General features: G+C 40.6%; 1 protein-coding gene across 2 annotated transcripts; it reads left to right on the top strand.

Moving 5' to 3' along the window:
* Nucleotides 1–323: 323 nt before the first annotated feature.
* ZCCHC8 (zinc finger CCHC-type containing 8) lies at nt 324–11,720 on the top strand. Of its 2 annotated transcripts, none has more exons than XM_063173017.1 (14): nt 324–492; nt 1,283–1,325; nt 1,950–2,024; nt 2,495–2,600; nt 3,239–3,316; nt 3,616–3,719; nt 4,974–5,039; nt 6,023–6,086; nt 6,199–6,341; nt 7,009–7,151; nt 8,028–8,143; nt 8,856–8,939; nt 9,401–9,515; nt 10,234–11,720. In XM_063173017.1, the coding sequence occupies exons 1-14, from the start codon at nt 324–326 to the stop codon at nt 11,034–11,036; spliced, it is 2,109 nt and encodes a 702-aa protein (XP_063029087.1). In that variant the 3' UTR covers nt 11,037–11,720. The 2 variants fall into 2 exon arrangements, with proteins under 2 accessions (XP_063029087.1, XP_063029088.1); XM_063173018.1 differs by having other exon boundaries at nt 6,026–6,086.
* The last annotated feature ends 4,022 nt before the right edge of the window (nt 11,721–15,742 follow it).

The following is a 15,742-nucleotide window of genomic DNA, read 5'->3' on the forward strand; positions in this document are numbered from 1 at the left end:
TCAAATACTTTTGCCCTGCACGCTGCTCTCTCCACCGCTCACCGGTTCTCAGAAGAGGAAGGAAAACTCCAAAATCGGGAGCGGTGCCGGTTCTGGAGGCAGGAACGCGTCCTCCATTGTGAGTACGACAAGCGCTGCGGTGCCGCCTCAGCACCGCGCCGCCTACACCTCCCAGCGTGCACCGCGCCTCTGAGCCATCTGACTCTGCGGTCCGCCGCCCCGGTGCACGCTGGGAGTTGTAGTCCGCGGCATTCATCGTCCCGCCCGCCTCGCGTTTCCCGCCGCCCTTTGCCCCCCGCCCCGCCCTTCCTGCGGCGGCCAAGATGGCGGCGGAGGTGGACTTCGGGGACCGCGAGCTCTTCGGGCAGCTGGAGGGCGAGCCCGGGCCGCCCTCGCCGCCCGCCCTGGAGGAGCCGGAGCCGGACCCGCTGCTGCAGCTCTACGAGCGGCTGCGCGACCGCGACGAGACGGTGCAGCGGCTGCGGGCGGAGAATATCCTGGCGGGAGCGCAGGGCCCGCGGCCGGGCGGGGGAAGGCGGGCGCGCCGCCGCTGCCGGTTCCCTTCCGGGCCAGCCCGTCCCGGCCCTCAGGGGGCTCCGGCTGCTCCCCGGGCTCTGTGGGAGCGAACCCTCGGTCTCGGCCGGGGCACAGGGGGAGAGGGCTGAGCTGGGCGGGGAGGGAGCTCCTGGTGCTCCCGGGCTCCCTCAGAGCACGTTCTCTCTCCATAGAAACTTTTATTCCAGAACGGCCGGGTCCGCCCCGGGATGCGGGGCTGGCTGTTGAAACGGCTCTCACTGAATCCCTACGTTCTACCTTTTAATTCAGCTATAAATAATTACAAATAGTTGAATTGTGACAGGTTCTCTGAAGGGTTTTTGGGTCTGCCGCTGCAGCAGAGTGGAATCTGAAATGTGTTATGATTTAGTGCCCATTTACAAGTACACGTGTACTACCATTGCCTTTATTTTGGTGATGATCGTATCCATAATTTCATTTTAAAATAAAATATTACGAATCTGTTAATATAATCATTGCATGTAATGAATGGCACTATTTGGATTGTCACAGCTAGTCCTTTTTCATTTGTGGTTTTTTCTTTATTCCAATTTATTCTCTTTCTCCAGCAACAGGTGGATTTTTAAATAATCCCCTGTGCAGTGAAAGGGAAGGACCAAAAACCTATTTATTGTTCTGTGAAATTCTTGCTTGGTGTTTTCTTTCTTGCTTTGGGTGTGGGTTTGTGTCTTCCAAAGAAACTCATAGTCCTTAACAATACGTTAACATCAGGAACTTAAAAGGAAGCTGAGAATTCTGACTCGTCCTAGGTATGTTAATGCTGACTTGAAACACTGCATGAATTATATAGAGAGAATATATTTATGTGTATATATAAATAGAGTTTATCTAGATAAAAGCTGTCTGTGTTAACAATCTGCCACAGTTGGTTTCCATGTCCCAAACCTTGCTCAGGTTCTGGGCTTCTAAAATGCCATTCCAGTTCCTGAAAAGTCTTGAATAGCAGGAACTCAGTTGGTGTTGCTGTAACTTTTAATTATTTGTGTTTATCTGTTTAATGAAGGTCACTTGGTCTTCAGGGAAGCAGTCTTAGTGTATAAGTTCAGCAGTGAGGAAAAATCACATTCAAATGGGTGAATGAATCTTAGTTAGAAGATTGTATAAGTTTATTGAAATTATAATAGCAGGAAGAGAATTCTGTTCATACAGAATTAAATATTTCTGTAGTGTGGGGGATGTTTTGTTCTCCTTCCACCTCACACCAACCTGCTTTGCTCAAGAGCATAATTTCTGTTTAAGAGAATAGGAACTTCTAAAAAATACAGATTTTGTGTTGACCAAACCTTCCTCCCTCAGTGGGGCCCAGCCTGAGCTGTGATAAAACTGTGGGGAATATTTACTGTACCCATTGTCTGTGTTCTGTGCTGTTCTAGTGGCATCTCAGTGGAAAACCCCAAAGTTGATGGACCTCTGTTGCAGATTTTATTTATGAACAATGTCATTACTAAGTAAGTATGAAAAAACAACCCTGACAGGAAATGGGGGCTTTTTTGTTTGTTTGGATCCAAATTGTGGATGTAGCTTTTATTCAATAACATAAACTATTGAAAGCTTGGAGTGGAGGAAGGATAATGGGCAGGATAACAAGAGTTCTGTTCATTGGCAATATCTGCTTTTACCATGAAACGAGAGGGAACTTCCAGGAACTTGGAGTGAGTCTGAAGAGCAGCTTGAATTTCAGCAGTGTTGTGGGTAAAATAGAATTTCATCTTTCCCTGCCTCTGAGTTGATTTTATGCCACACTCAGGTGCTCTCAAATATCAGATTGCATTTGTGTTGGCGTGGGTTGAGAGGGGGGCAGAAAAGAATTGAATTTTCCCATTTTCTGAGTTATTTACTAAATAAGTGCTTCAGAAAAGAGATGTCTGCCCCTTGTTTCAGCCTTGCTCATGTCTCATCTCTCTGTACTTCATCCCAGGCGGTATCATCAAGAAATTGAAGATTTTATTTGTAGTTTAGTTCAAAAATATGAAGAGCAGAAGAAAAGTGAACAAGAAAAATCACACTTGAATGCTAAGCCACAGGTACTTTAAAACTCACATTGTTACAGAATGCTGTTTCTCCATCTCTGTAATGAAAATGTTGAAATATTATTGAAATAATAACAGTGACAAAAATCAGATTAAGTAGATTCACAAATGTTTTATAACTTTGTTCCAAAAAATAGAGAGAAAGGAAAGATCCTTTCTGCCCATGAAAATGCTTCTTGAAAATTCCCTAGTGAAATTTCGGTGAAAGAAAGTTGGTTTAAATAATTAAGAGGAAAGCTTAGTGTATCTTCTGATAGTGTTTGGCCCAACTCCAAGTATGTATAAGAAAACAGATGAACAACAACAGAATCTGAACATTTACACTTCTCCTGGTTTAAAATTTTGATTCTTAACATTCACTTTGAGTGAAAGGGTGGAATGGCACATTTCTCTCTCTCCCTTAGCTTTTTTGGTTGGAATGAAAGTGTAATTTTGCAGTGTATTTCTCATCAAGAAAGCCTTGGAAAGGATCTCTGTCATTCTTTGGGCTGTAGGGAGCTTCATGCCTGACATGGACATCTCCATCCTGCTGCTGGTGCCAGGACAGAAGCTGAACCCCAATTCTGTGCCTTTTACATCACTAATTCAGGTTGATTTCAGTGAATAATTTCTATTTTTGCTTTTCCTGTCAGCCGTCCAGTGTTGTTTTGGAAGAGGACTGTAAAGGAACCAGCTCAAGTTCTGCTAAAAAAGTGAAAGAAGCTTTTAGTGTAAGTTTTTGACTGTGCTCTTCATTCTCCACATTCAATGTACACTGCCATTAAAATAAGGTCTCCTAACTGCTGTTATTACACTGATAAATTAAATTTAAATTCAGCATGTTTGGGCTACATCAGTGCAAAAAAAAAAAATTATTTGTACATATTTGGGCTTGTATTAATTGTAAATTCTTACAGAATGGGGGAATAAAACCTGGAAGTGTTTCAAGCAGTGTAAATTTATAGAAATGCTACCAATCTCACCCAAATAATGACACATTTCTGACGATTCTCTGACTTTTTTTCTGCAGGTTGTAGGAAGTGTTCTGTATTTTACCAATTTTTGTCTTGATAAACTGGGACAACCTATTTTAAATGAGAATCCACAGCTGACAGAAGGATGGGAAATACCTAAGTATCCTGTTTGCTAAAACACCTTTCTTTTTGCCATGTGTCAAATCCAAAGAATTCCAGTGGGTAAATTGAACTCCAGTTCTCTTCAGTGGATTTTGTGTGTTTCTAGCAAAGCCAGAACACCAGTCATTATAGATGGGATGATTTAGTGGGTCATTAATGGCTTTTTTATTCAAAACAAATAAGGATTTTGATATAATTGACTTGCTGATTGCTATCCTGAGAGTGAATGCTTTATCCCCATAAACACATCTTGTGAATTTAGGGATTTCCTTGGCCACTCCCTAATCAGGTTTGGAGTGACAGCTCATTGCAGATTGAATGAGAATTATCCCTCCATAAAATCCACTCTTTGGGAGAAGAGGGTTTGGGAAACTCCAACATGCTGTGAAATGCTTTTTTCCAAATATGAGAGCTAGAGGGGAAGACTTTTATTAAAATTTAATCATGGTATGCTCTTAACATGCATCCATTTTGAAGTTGGTTCTTTATTGTTTATTAAAGCCAATGTTGGAAAAGTGGAATTGAGGGAAATGCTGAAGAAGCTGGGAAATGTTGAAATGTTTTTAGTATTGATGTCTTCCATGACAAAAGAAATTGGACAAGAAATTTCTCAAGTGACATCATCCCCCCTGGCTTCCAGTGTTGCTGGAAAGACCCAGGACAGGAAGCAGTTTCAGAGTTCATTTCTGTAATATCCAGTTTGTAATCAAGGTCATGTCAGTGTTAGAAGATTATTTATATATGAATATAAATTGCAAATTCACAATCTCCTGACCTCTGAGATGAAGGAATTAGATTCCTAATGGGAATTTCTCCTTAAATGCCACCTTAAGTGTGGCTAAAGTGACTCTGAGTGAAATGGTTCATCAGGCAAACCACCCAAGTCCTGCTCTCAGTGAACCTGTCATTTTGAAACTATCAAAATGAGGTTTAATAAGATTACTGTGAAACATTTCAGAATTATTATCTGGAAATTTCTACCTGTAAACAAGAGAGTTGTAGTTTTAGCAAGTGCTGATAAAGTATTGGGTAGAAATTTGTAGGAGGAAACAGCATAAGCTCATCTTAGCAAATAGTTTATAGTAGATATCATTTTATAGTTTATACTCAGGACTTCATGTCTAGGACCCATTTGTAATTTAATGCAGATGAGTCAGTGTTCTCTTCAAAGCACTATTATGTCTTGATTGGTATTTTAAACAAAATTGAAATTTTGCTTCATCCAGTAGCAGTTCCTTATTGAAATCTAAAGATATCAGCAAGTTTTCAGCCAGATTCTCTCCCTAGATGGACAAGAAATACAAGTAAAACCCAAAAGGTTTGTATTATTCTTAAATGTCAAGTTTTGAGCTGAAAAGTTCAGATGCACTCTGTGATTCTTGCCCAGTTAATAAACCCTTGGATATATTTGAGCAATACTTAAATTTAAATTAAATAAGCCAGAGCTGAGCATTGCAGTCAGTGAATCTGTCTTTTTTTTGAGTTTCTTTAGGAAGGGCCTAAAAGCAATGTGTGAAAACTTTCTGAATTTTTATACTTAGTTCTTCTGTTTTTTGTCTCTTTAGTGCTTGGTTTGTCATCCTTGCATTGCTGTTGTGTCGTGGTTACTGTTCTGTAGAACAACTCCTGTCTGATTTATTTGATAGATTTTGAAGTCAGACTGATCTGAGAGTTGATGGTGCAGTTTCTATGGGAGGTCAGAAGTGAAGGAAATTCAGTTTCCAGCTGGAGTTACCTTGGACTTGTGCCACACTTTTTGTCTCCACTTCTGGTTCCCATCCTAATTCAGTAAAAATGAATGCTCAGAAAATAAATCTTCCTCTAAAATCTTGGTATTTCACCCCAGTAATATTGGAAATGTTTCCTGCCATGGTGTGAATTTGCAAGGAAGATTTAAGTTGAGCCAGCTGCAGTTCCATTCCAGTTTTCAGTGCAGTTTCACGAAATGAATTACTTGATTAATTATTGTGGGCCAGGACTTTCCAAAGAAAGTTGTGCTCTGCAGTTTGTTTCTACTGATTCCCAGTATTGTGGAAGGGATCAGACCTCTGGTGATGCCATTTCCTATTTCACTCTGCCCTTTCCTCATTTCCCACGTTCTCCTTAGCACTGAGAAATCAGCAATATTCTCTATTTAATGATTGATATAAGTTTAAAAGAAACAGATGACATCAGCAGTCTTTGCTTTTGATTTTGTCTTTCTCAAGTCTAAACCTTAAAATCTGTCAAGAATGAAAACAATTAGGTGCATTTAACATTACAGAGTTGTTTTCAGGTTTAATTATTTGTCCATTTTTCAAGCAGGCCCAAACCTCATTGTTTCAATTGTGGTTCTGAAGACCATCAAATGAAGGACTGCCCAAAGGTAAAGTCACCAGTGTTCCACAGACTGCTGCTCTCCAGGCTTTGTGTGGGGTGAAGGACTCATCAATTGTGAGTTGTCCAACTCTAAACTTGCCAATTGTGTTATCTTTAAGCCACGAAATGCAGCTCGTATAAACGAGAAGAGAAAGGAGTTTTTGGAAGCTTGTGGGGATTCCAGCAATCAGAATTTTCAGCAGCGTTACCATGCAGAAGAAGTAGAAGAGAGGTTTGGAAAATTTAAGCCAGGAGTAATTAGGTATCTCTTTCTTTCCATTTGGTTTTCTGGAATAACTCTTCTGCTTTTGGAGTGCCAGATTCTAATTGCTACAGTCTGTTGCTCTTAACTATGAGTGTATTATGCTAGAACTTGTTAAATAAAATTTAAATAAATTGTAGAGCTGTCTTTCAAATGAAAACTCACTGCTGGCTTGACAGTCCTACCCTTTCTCTAATGCACGGTGATAAATATTACTCTTTGACTTTCCAAATTGTATTATGTTCCTACTAAAATGTATTCCAGAGTCTGCAAATCTTGAGCTTTGGATGTCCCTTCCTCTCTGTTCAAAATGTTCAGAGAAATCACAGTATTGTGTGGCAGTCCCCAAAAAAATCACCAGTAAGTTCAGTGTCAGGGTCCACCCTTCCTGTTGATAGCTGCACTCAAGGCCATGAGTCAGAAGCAGTAGGTCAAGTGTGTTATTCTTGGTGTAGAATTAATTCTAATAAAATGTTTAAGCATCTCAGCAAGGCAAAAAGTTTTATTTAATATCAGAGCTGATTTTCATTTATATCTGGGGTGGAAATGCAACACACTTTGACCTACACCTCACTGAAAACTCCCCAAAACCTTCATAACCTTTTTGTCACCAACTGAGGGATTTTTCTGGGTGACATTTTGTTTTCTGTTTGTTTCCTTGGCTCAGTGAGGTCCTGCAGGATGCCCTGGGTGTGACAGACAAGAGCCTGCCCCCGTTCATTTACCGCATGCGGCAGCTGGGCTACCCCCCGGGCTGGCTCAAGGAGGCCGAGATGGAGCACTCAGGGCTGGCTCTGTACGATGGCAAAGGTGAGAAATGTGGGGCTGGAGCACTCAGGGCTGGGATGGAGCACTCAGGGCTGGCTCTGTACGATGGCAAAGGTGAGAAATGTGGGGCTGGAGCACTCAGGGCTGGCTCTGTGCTATGGCAAAGGTGAGAAATTTGTGGCGGGGATGCAGCTTTACCCTGAGGCTCTGTGCTGGCTGCATCCTCCTCAGGAGATAATAAATTAACTGGTTTGTAAACCTTCATCTTCCTCTTGGAAAAGATGCAAATCAATAAAATATTTTTACATGTTTTATTCATATAAAAGTACTCCTTTTGTCAGCTGTGTCCTGGTTCAGGGCAAATTTTGGAGAGAATCCCCAAAGGTTCTCCCCCCCTTCATTCTCTGGAACAAGTCTTAAAGGTGCAAAACTTATTGTTCAGCATAAACAGAACAAGACAACTGGGGATAAAAGCATTATATAGTCAACCTAGGACATGGTTCTTGTCCAATTTCCTCTCCCTTTTTCTTTTTTCCTGGAAGAAGCAATAGCCCTCAATAAATTACTCCTACACAGGCACAAAATCACCAGCAAGCAAACAACACATTTCTTGGAACCCAGCTTCAGTAACTTACCAGCTTTTGCTAATGACCATTATTTATGCTGCATCTCACAGCAGTCCTGATGCCCAGTTCTGAGGGTGGCAATGGAACATGAAGAGCAGCTGTGCAGGAATACCCAGTTAGGTTTCTGGGGAGGTTTCATGCCTATATCTGATGCATTTGCTCACTGTTCCTGCCTCTCTGGATTTCAGAACCTTCTATCAATACTTCCATTCCAAACTCCTGCTCTTAAATCCTGTGGATTTTTCCAGTGGTGTTCTTAATTAACATCAGTAATAATTCTGTTCCATTATAGGTGAAGTTGAAGCAGAAGATGAGGGCTCTCCCAAGCCCAAACGTGTCACTTATGATGTGTCCAAGCTGGTGAATTACCCAGGCTTTAACATATCCACTCCCAGTGGGATCCCAGATGTGAGTAGCTGTTCTCTGCCTTCTGAATGTGCTGAGGGACAGGAGCTGCTTTTAGCCAAGAATTAATGTTTTGTATCTGCATCTGACAGATTCCCTTTTAAGAGTTTCTTCTTTTTAAGCCCTTAATTACATTTGTAATGAATGTGACAACTGATACTTGTCATGATTCTTGTGTTAGGGTCTGGCAGTGCTTCTGTGGGCATTATTCCATTATGAGATCAATAGTTTGGTATTTTTTAAACATAAAACTTCACACATTAATGGCTTTTTTTCCTTACGTGTAAATTTTCTGAAAGTTTTTGGAATATGAAAATCACTGTGGGTGTTTCCATAATTATAATTTTGATTATAAAAAATTATATCAGTCAGTGTACAACTTCTGCCAAGCTCTGTAACAACTGGAATTAAACAAGTCATAGCAGAAGAGCCATGTGGTGGGTGCCCTCTGAAGCACAGAGGACACAAGAAATCCCCTGGGGGTGCTGCACTTTCATCTTCAAAATCATTTTAACCTCCTGTCAGTGAACTCCATCACTGCTCTGAATGCCTGAGCATTAAAAAGAAGCACTTGTGCATTTGCACCTTTACATTTTCCCATTTAGTTGCCTCCAAATGTGTTTTTTCATTCAGTGTTATGAACCAAAGTTCTGTTATTAACAAACCATATGCAACATTATTTCTCTTTTCTCTTTTTTTTTTCTTTTTGCTGTAGGAGTGGCAGATGTTTGGTTCCATCCCCATGCAGCCATCTCAACAGAAGGATGTTTTTGCTCACTACCTTTCTAATTATCAGGAGGTGAATATATCTCCTTGTTATTGAAAAAAAAAATGTTGTCTTTTAGTTAGTGTAGGTCATGATGATTTCTTGTTTGTATCTTCTTTCTGCACAAGGGAACAAACTTTTTATTAAAGACACTAGTGAAGGTGAAATGCTCATCTGGCTTATCTGTTTTAACAAAAAATGGCTTTGTGTTTAAAATTATTTCCATTATTTCACTTAATATAAGCAGATCCCAGTTGTGCAAAGACTTGTGAGCAGTTTGGAAAAAAATTGCCATGAATTTACAGTTTCAGACTCCCCTAATAAATGAGAAGCTTGGTTTCCATGGCCATGGCATCCCTCAAATGTCAATGTTTACACACTGGGTCCCCAATGATTGCATAGTGAGAAAATTGCTTTCATTCTCAAAGCTGGAAATGTTAATTTGTGCAGTATAATACTGATTCTTTTTGGTTTTGTGGATAATTTCTCTGCAGCCAAGTCCCAAATCCAGCAGCAAAAGGGCTGCACCTCAGTCCAAGTCTCGTCATTCCAAACGAGCCAGAGAAGACACTTCAGAGGTGGCAGCAGCTGACATGGACCTGGACTCTGGTACAGTCACTCTGATTTTTGCTTTTCCTAGTTCCAAATTTTCTTTTCAAAATAACTTGCTGTGGATTGAAATGTGAGAGTTAAAAGGAGAAGCCAATTTTTAGTATTTTGGTGGTAATTAAAGGCAGTATTGACAGAACCAGCAGTGTCCCACTGCAGTGGCATTTGCTGTAGTTGTCACTGTGGTTTTTGTATCTTCTGATACCAAGCAGGAAGTTTCAGGTGTGCTCAGAGCAATTGCAGTGTTCAGTTAAAAATTCTGATCTTTTTTCTCGAGGACCATCCTAAAGAAACTTCTGTTAAGACCCCCAAATCCCTAAATATATGGGTGAAATAACATAAATTTGCAAGCTTACAGCTTCTTAAAAGTGAGGCAAACTCAGAAGGATTCAGTGTTAAGTGTTAGAACAGCTGGAGAAACTTCTGGCTTTCCTTTTGAAATCTGCCATGAAGAACCCTTCAGTGTGTCTCAGTGTGGAATGGGTTTGTTCTTAATACCTTCAGGAGTAATTTTTTTTTCCTTGAATGGCTGGTAGAGTTAAAATCCCAAAAAATGTATCTTTGATGGATATGAAAAGCCTCACAAAGCTTGTTCTGTCTCAGCTGAAAACCAAGGATGAGATGATGTAAATCTGGTAGTTAATCAGAACATTGGCACTTTGAATCTTGTCCTGGTCAGATTTCAGGTTCTAAAAGGTGTCTTTTAATCTCTTTCTAGATCTGGAAGGAGCACAGAGATCTCAAACTCCCAACAGTTTTCAGTTCCAGCCTCCTCTGCCCCCTGGATCTCCATCCATGTCCACTCCTCCCCCTGTGCCCCAAGGAACACCCCCACTGACCCCTCCCCAGCCCTCCTCACCCAGCCCCTCTGCCCTGCCCAGGACTGCCCCAGCACCCAACTCTGCCAGTGACAGCCCCCAGCCCAAAATAGTGGACTCAGTGATGGATGAGGACACCCTGACCCTGGAGGAGCTGGAGGAGCAGCAGAGGTTAATCTGGGCAGCTCTGGAGCAGGCAGAGAGCACCAACAGTGACTCTGATATTCCTGTGGACACACCTTTAACTGGCAATTCCCTGACTTCATCACCAGCCAGGAATGAAGCAGATCTGGTTGCAGAAGTCAGGTCACCTGAGAAAGTGATCTCAGTGGAAACAGAGCTTTCTGACATCAGTGAGCAGATCCCAGAAAATGAACATTCTCTAACCAGTCCCAATCTAGAGGACAGTTTGCTTGACTTGAAGGAAAATCCTGATAATGCAGTTTCTGAGGGCCTGCTGGATGACACCCTGCCTGCTGCCACCCCTGAGGTCAATGAGGGGGAGAACACAGCTGGTAATAAAGTGCCCACAAGCACTGGATCATCTGTGAAAAAATCTGGACTTGTTCCTGACATGAGCAAGTTTGCTGAAGGCATCACACCGTTTGAGTTTGAAAACATGGCCGAATCAACTGGGGTCTATCTACGGATAAGAAGCCTGTTAAAAAATTCCCCAAGAAACCAGCAAAGGAAAAAGACTTAAATCTTAATTGGTCTTTTGTTTTGCTATATCCAAATCCCTTCTGTTTCCCCAGCAGTTTACAAACTCAGATAACCTCTCTCATCTTATGGGAAAGAGAAAATCTTGACAAATGCAGGTCTGCCCTGTTCTTCCTTGGTATTGAAGTCAGTGCAGGTTTCTATCTTGACCAGGATCACCAGTGCAGGCAGCAAATGTAGAATTTTCCCAAATTGCAAGCTCCCACTAAGGAATAACAGGACTCATGATTTGTTAAGACCATTTTATTTGCCAATACTCAAGACTCTAAAATGCAGAGTTTGTGGTTTGGTGTTCATTATTTTGGCTAAGATTTATATTGTCCTTGAGTTTCAGGTGGATTGGTGATTTTTTTAATATCTGTCCTTTGTACAATAATCTATACTTTTTACATTTTGCTAATTATCCTGTAGATAAGTTTAATATATTCTGAATGTTTTTAAAAAGGTCTGATGTCAAGATTTCCCACATCAAAGTCCTGGCAATTGGAAGAAAATAATTGGGGATTACAATGCTATTTTCACCATTTCAAGTATTTTTATAAATTATTTATGTGGGTCTGTTTTAATTGCCACTGTATCTTTTGTAGCATCGTCCTTCATGTAAACTTGCTGTACAGACGTGTTCGTGGTTGTCTACAGAGGTTTAATAAATGAGCTTTTAGCTAAAGAGCTTTTAATTGGAGTCCTGAAGCAGCAAAATGTTGGTTTTTGAAAATCAGCTGCTGAAGAAAAGTTGGAAAAATAAGCTGAGCAAAATAAGGGTGAGTATGGTGAAATATTTTGGGAAGGGCCACAACTGTCAGCTTCAGGTTTTCTTAATCAAGAATCTGTTAAAATTCTCTTAGCCACTTAAACAGAACCTTGCCATACCATTCAGTTTTGATAATCTGAAAAGCTGCCCACATCTGAATGCTTAGAAATGTTACAATCATGCTGATTAATTGTTCTAACACTTTCTTTCCTTGTCTCGGGAGGGAGCTGTGGCTGAACTGGCTGCACCTTGTTTGGTTGCCAAGAGAGGGAGCACTAGATTGATGCAAGCATTTGTCCTTCCAGAAATGCAGGAAAAGTCTCCCCAACCAAGTGTAAAGCAGAGTAAACCAAAGCATTTTCAAGTATCTAACAAAACACTTGTGAAGGGGAATGCCCATAAGATAATGTTAGAGACTGAACAAATTCTCAGCTTTGCAGTTAGTGTATATTGCCCAAAGATCTTTAATACACATGATATTGGTACACACTGCATTTCAATCTCAATGAGAACCCCAGGCTTTTTGCAGTTAAAGCCTTTATTTATCTTTATTTATTTCTCTTTCTTTTTTTTCTCCCTAAACTTTACAGGAAGGCAAAACCAAAGCACCTTTATGTGTGAATTCTGAGAGGCTGAAAACTCTTTTTGCAGCATTTACCAGTTGAGTTTATTTGGTTGCATTTGGAAAGCAAGTCAAGGTAAATGTTCATCATATGTTCTAAAATGAATGGCATTTTTCTTCCTAATTTATAGGAGAAATAGTATTTTTATGACAGGAGTGGACAACAAAATAATGTGCTGCTTCCACCTTCTACACACATTTAAAGAAAGCTCTGTTGGGAAGCATAGGGAGGTCTGGCACTTTGTGCTCATCCTCCTTCCATGGAGTTGAAAGCAGTAATGACAGTTTACAGCAGCCTTTGTGTGCTGCACCATTGCCACGTGGGTGACCAAGGGATGCAGGCAGGAGGTGATGATTGCCAGTGCACACCTTCTGGGTGTGTTGTGCAGCTCATGTTTGAAACATGCAGTTCTCTCACCACACCTTAAAGATCTGCTTTTAATGGCTCTTAGGAAATGCTGCTGCCTCAGTAGGACATGCAGGCTAAGCTGAAGCAGTGCTGGTGGTTTCTGTGAGCAAGGCAGAAGAGCACACAAAATAAAAATCACCTTTATGTGCTCAGAACCTTTCAGTGCTCTGTATGGTCCATCCTCAGTCATATTCCACATAATTAATTGGTCACAACAGATAAGCAAAACAGTTGTGACTAAAGTAATTTCATCTGTTATTCTTTTGTCTTTCAAACTGCCATGTTATAAATGTTCCTGTAATGCTTATTTTATTTCTTAAAATAATATTTTTGTGATATGTTTTGATCTCAGAAAAGCAGACAGGGACTGTTGAATATCTGGATTTAATTTTAGCAATTTAATTTCAAATAAGGATAAATCATACAAAATTCTCTGAGAGCGCTCAGGGGTATCTTTAAATTGTTCTTTTAAATCTTCTCTTTGGAATTGTCCTTTCCTTGGAGGTGGCAGTCAGCATGGATAGTGCTGTGAGAAAACTGAAGCAGTGAGTGAAACTCCTCCTGTATTTACCTGTGCTGTAAGACACAGTCAATGAGGGATGGGCAGTTTTCTCTGCTGCTTCTCTCGTGATGAGGAATTCATTCATCTGCAGCTCTTAGCTATTTATCTATAATTCACTGTTCTTTCAAGTGCTACATATTGCACTGAAGATGTTTGTAATTAGTGAGGTTTTTAATCTGTCAGCTGTAACTACTCAAATGGGTTTTGTATATTGAAACTGCAATCAGATCACACTCTTAAGTCCCAAGGGAAAGCTGAATAGCAAAGTATTTTGGGTCCTTTAAAGTGCCATTCCCATGGTGATGGGTGTGGCATAATAACCTAGATTAGAGTTTACTAAAATGAATGAGTAATAAAATCTGTAATGAGGTGGGTATAGCATGGGCAGGCATCACTCACATTTTCCCACAGATTCCTGTTGGCATAGCCCTCGTGTTTATTTACAGCACTTGGAACACCAGAAATGTTTTAAAATGCTCATGCACATCTAAAAAATCAAATCTCTGCAAAATATTCTGGGTCTCAGTCAGGTGGGAAGTTGTGTCTTAAAAAGATCCAAATTCCTGACTCTAAAATTTTATAACCCAATTCACAGTGCTCAAAATGTCAAGAAAAGACAAACAGCAGAGATTCTAGAAGATATCTGAAAGACGTGGTAGCTGCTAAAAATAATTATTTCACTGCAAGCTCTGTGAGGCAGCATAGCTGGGAAATAAAAAAAAAAAAAAAAAAGAAAAAAATAGAGAAATGAAGAGGAGGAAAAAGCTCCAATGTAATGCAAGTGCTTCAGTTGCCATGGAAGCCCGTAGCACCTTCCTTGTGTGCCATGGCTGAGCTGCCCCTGGGAAGGGAAAGCACTGAAGGTTGCTGCTGTTCCTGGGCACGGGGCAGAGTCACTGCTACATTTTGGGGGGTGGGAGGGGATGAGTCAGAGGGAGGAATTGGTCGTGATTCCTGGAGCAGCTTTTAGAAAACAGGATGGGTTTAATAGCCTGGTAATTACTGTGTGACAATTGGGCACTTCCTAGACTTCAGACAACTACAGCAGCAGAGATGTTATGTAAGATTTTTTGCAATGTGTGTTTAGTTGTGACCCAGGACTGAATGAAAATGTATTTACCCCTTCTTTAGAATTCAGCACTCCATAAGAACAAAATCCTTCTGCTTTGCTTTGCTGTAGGTGAGAATTCAGCTTTTATTGCTATTTACATAAGTGCTGGAATGATTTGCATCTTTATTAATAGACTGGTTCCTCAGTTATCAGGGAAATGAAACACTCAGCAAGAGGAACATTACTGTTAATTTAAGTATCTTGTTTAAACCAGAATGCAGAAAGGATTCTTTTTTAATTTGTTCAAATATTGCTCTCCATTGTTTTAGCCATGTTAGGGTAGAACAAATAATGTAAAATTGGATGAAGGCTTGTCTTGAGTAGCTCACCAAAGAACATGAGTTTGGAGAGCTTTTATTTTATTGCTGCTGGGCAGTCTGGCTGACCTGGGGAAGGGAAGCAGTGAGTACATTAGCAGTGAAAAGAATTCTTGCAGCCTTTACAGAAAAGAAAATACAGAAAATAGTAGTGCAAGTGCTGGGATTTTTGAAGCAGCACTTCTGAGATTAAAAAAAAAGCAATTAGCTGCCTTTTCTGTGGCAGATGTGACCATCAGTTCTGTATAGGAATTGCCAGATGTGCATATTGAAGAGATCATTCAGATGGGAAAACATTCTTTACTTAGAATTCTTGTACTTGGGTGAATACATCCCATTAAATAGAAAAATGGATTTCTTCTGTCAAGAGATCCTTACATTCAAAGGACAACATTTTAACTCTTTAGAAAGCTTCAACAACCTTGGAGCCTTCACAAATCTGAAAAAGGGCAGAAACAACTGCAACTGGTGTTCCCACATTATTGAGAATTCTAATTTCAAAGTGAGCCATGTACTTGTGGCCAGGATGCCAGCAGTTATGTTGGCATCTGAATTTCCCTGGAGCATCCAGCAGTTCCTGTTCTCATGGAATTATGAAAATGCCTATATATTATTTGTTGACTGATCTGATCATGCAGATCAGAAAACAGCCACCAGGACTGGAATCAAAGATATTGTGGCTTTCAATAATGGCTAATCCTCTATAGGAGTGTGGTTTATAGTACCAGGATCTTTTATTACAATGATTCCTACAAATTGGCTGTGCCCTGCAGGTGCAGACTGGTACCCAGAGGCTGTCAGCCATTTCCAGCTGGGATGAACTGAAGTTGCAGCTGCTCCAAAGCTACATTTTCATGGTATGAAGTTGATTCTGGTCAAAGAATGGATAACAAACTCTCTTTTTTCCTACAGGATCT

This window comes from Melospiza melodia, chromosome 20 (genome assembly GCF_035770615.1).
Source record: "Melospiza melodia melodia isolate bMelMel2 chromosome 20, bMelMel2.pri, whole genome shotgun sequence".
Taxonomy (NCBI): domain Eukaryota; kingdom Metazoa; phylum Chordata; class Aves; order Passeriformes; family Passerellidae; genus Melospiza; species Melospiza melodia.